This window comes from Pteropus alecto, unplaced genomic scaffold (assembly GCF_000325575.1).
Source record: "Pteropus alecto unplaced genomic scaffold, ASM32557v1 scaffold110, whole genome shotgun sequence".
In the NCBI taxonomy this organism is placed as follows: domain Eukaryota; kingdom Metazoa; phylum Chordata; class Mammalia; order Chiroptera; family Pteropodidae; genus Pteropus; species Pteropus alecto.
Window position 1 is genome coordinate 4,197,952 of NW_006431920.1, and position 3,839 is coordinate 4,201,790.

Genomic DNA, 3,839 nt, shown 5'->3' on the forward strand with positions numbered 1-3,839 from the left:
TAGGTGTCTTTTGAAGCTTCCATCACTGGATTTGTTCAGAAACTAAACAAGCAAAGGTGAGAAATGACATAGAGAAGGGTCCCACGTAAGCAACTTTTAGAGGCCAGATCTGTCCAATGCTTCAGAGTCTTTGAGTCTTTGAACCTTCTGGGCTCTGTCTTCCCTTGGATGCACTGCACAGAAGCATCACCAATGGGAAGCTTTTGCTGCCTCACGTACATCCGACCCTGGAAATCGATTTGGAAGAATGTAAGAAGTCAAAATAATTTTCCACACTTACCAGGTGACCCGGTGGCCCTGGGTCTCCTACAGTTCCAGGTGGTCCTCTTGGGCCAGGCTTGCCCATAAATCCCTTGTCTCCTTTGATGCCTTTTACGTGACTCCCTGGAGGTCCAGGGGGACCGGGTTCACCTGAATTCACAGAGAGCCTGTCAGTGTTGCCGGTCGGGGAGCCTGGCAGCTTCTGTGGGTGATTCTTTTGAAGCAAGTGCAAACCCTGCCCCTTCCGTTACCCCAAACGTTCCCCCACCTTTGGGAGTGTGATGGGATCGTGGTAAAGACAGAATGAGATTTTGCCAGGGAAGCACCTGGCACGAGGCAAGAACCCTTTCTCCTTGATGAAGTTCTGTCAGAGCAGAATCTGTGCCGAGCTCCGTACCTGACACGTGGTAGAGCCCAATAAATATTGGCGAATGGATGCATGTCTCTCTTTTGGGCTCATTAACGTGGTATTTACTAATTTTCCAAACAGGTTCCTCTGCCTCAACAACATCAGCAGCTCTAGTGCCCTCCAGGCGAGACACGTGTGGATGGAAAGATGCAGAAGACCAGAGGGACAAAGCAGCCGCAAAGCCACACGAGGGGAAGATCGAAAGCTTTTAAGGTTATTTTCATTCTTTTATTTAAAAGTAGACCCCCTACCTGGGTTTCCTCTTGAGCCTGGTGGGCCTCGATTTCCTTTTTGGCCAGGGACGAGTGCACCAGGAAACCCTGGTGGCCCCGGGAGCCCGGCCACACCTGTGGGGCCTCGCGGCCCAACGTCTCCCACTGCTCCTTTCCTGCCGGGGAGGCCAGGCAGGCCTGGGGCGCCCCTGTCTCCTTTGGCCCCTACAAAGAGAAAGGCGTGATAAGTTTCCGTAATGCCTCAGAGGTCTGAGGCACCAAGATGCTGTCTCAGGTCCTATCATCTGACTCTATTAAAATGCTTCCTTGTTTTACAATGCGATTTCTTTTTAAGATTTGGGAAAATAAACTACTGAAAAGGATTCCCACCTTCCAAGTCTCAATATCTTCTTCATATTTAGTTATCTTCAAGGGACTGAGGTACGTAATCATTTACTTACATAATTAGGCCATTTGTTATTTTTTTGAGGATTTTTTTTGTTACTTTACATGTGATAATTTTATATCAAATTTTATTTCCAATTAAATGCTAAAGTGTTCTCATTCCAAGCGGTTAAAATGTGAGATTAGCCCAGGAAAATAAATAGAAATGCTCCTTTTGGCCATAATTCTAAAACTTGGCTGTGAACGAGACCGGGAGAGCTTTCATGCTCACGGGGGAGGGAGGGCTGTGACAGATATGGGGACATCGAGCTCCACCAGGAGGACTATCAAATCATCCAGAAACGAACAGAAAAAGACGGCTCTCGTCCGCTTTCGCAGCTGAGCGGGCAAGTCTGGAGGATGTTTCTGCCTCTCTATGAGTTTCTCAGTGGCATTGGGCTACTCCTTGCTGGTCCTGGTGAGTGTCGATAACCAGGGACAGGCCTCCTTGCTAATAAAATACTCCTATCCACAGGACCCATGGCTGAAAAGGGTCAATAAAAGGTACAAATAATCTAGTATTTCTTCTGTCAGGTTTCTCTACAAAATGGAAAAACTTAAAAGGAGCTGCTTATCTTATAAAACGCTGGTGGGGGAAATCCAGAATTGCAGTCTGTCAAACAAAAATCTTGAATATACGTTGAATGACATGTTCAGTAAACTGCCATGTCTGAGAAGTTGAGAGAGTTACTGGATAGCCCTGTATAAACAGTAGTGTGAACCCCAAGGGGCTCTGGGGGTTGGAATTGGACCTACAAAGATAGGAGGTAGGAAAGGGGTGGTGTTACTACTGCATTTCAGAATAGCAGTAGTAACTGCTATTATATATATATTATATAATAGGCATGCTCACTGAGAAGCCACCTTTTACATAGGAGGTGACTCATTTAAACCATGCTAATGACAAACACAAAGCAAATACACAGTCTCTTTTTATTTTTAAAGACTTTTATAGAAGGAAATTCCAAAATTGGGTCACAGTTTCTAATTCATTCACTTTGTCGTGAACGTAATACTTAAGCCTTTTTCATTGAATGCTAAGAGTATAAACATCCTATATTATCTGTCATTGAGACTTCTTTAATGCAACATGTTAAGTTTGTATTTCAGGCATATTAAATTAGATTCTGTCCTCGAAAATGTGTATCAGAAAGAACTGCTCACCTCGAGCACCAGGGTTCCCTTTTGGGCCTGGATGTGCCCCCAGCAAACCTGAAAGAGGTAATTTTGGCATATTAGCATTTTCTATGCGGTTAATTTCATTATATACGTATATATAATTTGCACTTGGTCACTTTCACTTTGGCAACAGAAGGAAGATTAATTATCCCACACCCAGAACACATCGAAGCATCCCTTCCGACAGAGAAGAATCTCCAGAGCAGTGAAGGATGACGGTGTCACTAATTATTTCATGCAAAATAAAACCAGTGGATCCCAGATAATGAGCAAGTTGTACCCGATTCTCCCTTTTCTCCTGCTGGCCCAGGAATCCCATCACGTCCTTGGTTACCTCTCATACCCATTGGTCCAGGATTTCCTGGGAATCCTGGAGGACCTGAAAAAAAAAAAAATGCCATTCAAAAATGCCATTCAATGCCTATGGGCCGGATGTGTGTAATTCGGGTAAAGGTGTTCATTTATCCGAACTCTAGTTATGAAGTGAAGCTAAATTCACAGTGAAGACTGAACACGTTAATACAGTCATGAGAATTATCACTTTGGGATGTCCACGTTGGCAGATCTTTGAATTAGGTATAAATACCGGACCTCCCTTTTGTGTATTTCTGTCTGAGAACAGGATAACTGGTCACTACCTTGTAAAGAGCAGTCATGGCTCATAGACAGAGGTATACAGAGTCAAGACTCAGGAGGAAACATACCTCCCTCGGAAAAGGGAAGGAGACAAAGTACAAAAATGGAACCTGGAGGGCCTTTTGTTCCTGGAAAGCCAGGGAAGCCTCTGATTCCTTTAAACCCTGGATCACCAGCAGGACCTGGCTTTCCTGTAAATGAAGAATACCAAAAGATAAGTGTTTACAACAATGGCCGAAATGGTCAGTTCTTACAGTCAGTTCTTAACTGAGCTCACTCTAGCCTCCAGGAAGCAGTCTTGTTATCAGTCACCTCAGGCTTTTGTCCTATTTCCACAGAGAAGCACAGCAATGTGTCAAATCATTTTCATAGATGTGCATTCACTAACCACGTGGACCACTCAATATCTGATTTATTGCTTTAATTGGGAATTAACAGCAAACCTATTGAAGCTTTCAGTGTTTGAAAAGATAATTCGAATATTATCTTCTTAAGTAAGACCTGAAGCTACAAACCAGTAGCTTAGCAGTTGTTTTCAATGAAACGAAACAAAAACTGAAATCTAAGCAAATGAGAAAAAAAGCCAACGTTCAACCTTGAAACATGCCAGAAAAAAAAAAAATTACAACAGTGTTACAGGTTGAATTGTGTTGCTTCTCCATTCGTACATTGAAGTCCTGACCCCCAGTGGCTTGGAA

At 43.7% G+C, this 3,839-nt stretch overlaps 1 protein-coding gene across 1 annotated transcript in view; it reads right to left on the reverse strand.

Annotated features, from left to right (window-relative positions):
- COL4A3 (collagen type IV alpha 3 chain) overlaps nucleotides 1-3,839 on the reverse strand; it is an 82,805-nt gene that overhangs the window by 17,956 nt on the left and 61,010 nt on the right. Inside the window, 5 exon segments of the mRNA XM_015585385.1 lie at nucleotides 281-411; nucleotides 922-1,107; nucleotides 2,491-2,538; nucleotides 2,786-2,884; nucleotides 3,252-3,332. Of these exon segments, the coding sequence (XP_015440871.1) occupies nucleotides 281-411; nucleotides 922-1,107; nucleotides 2,491-2,538; nucleotides 2,786-2,884; nucleotides 3,252-3,332 (545 nt within the window).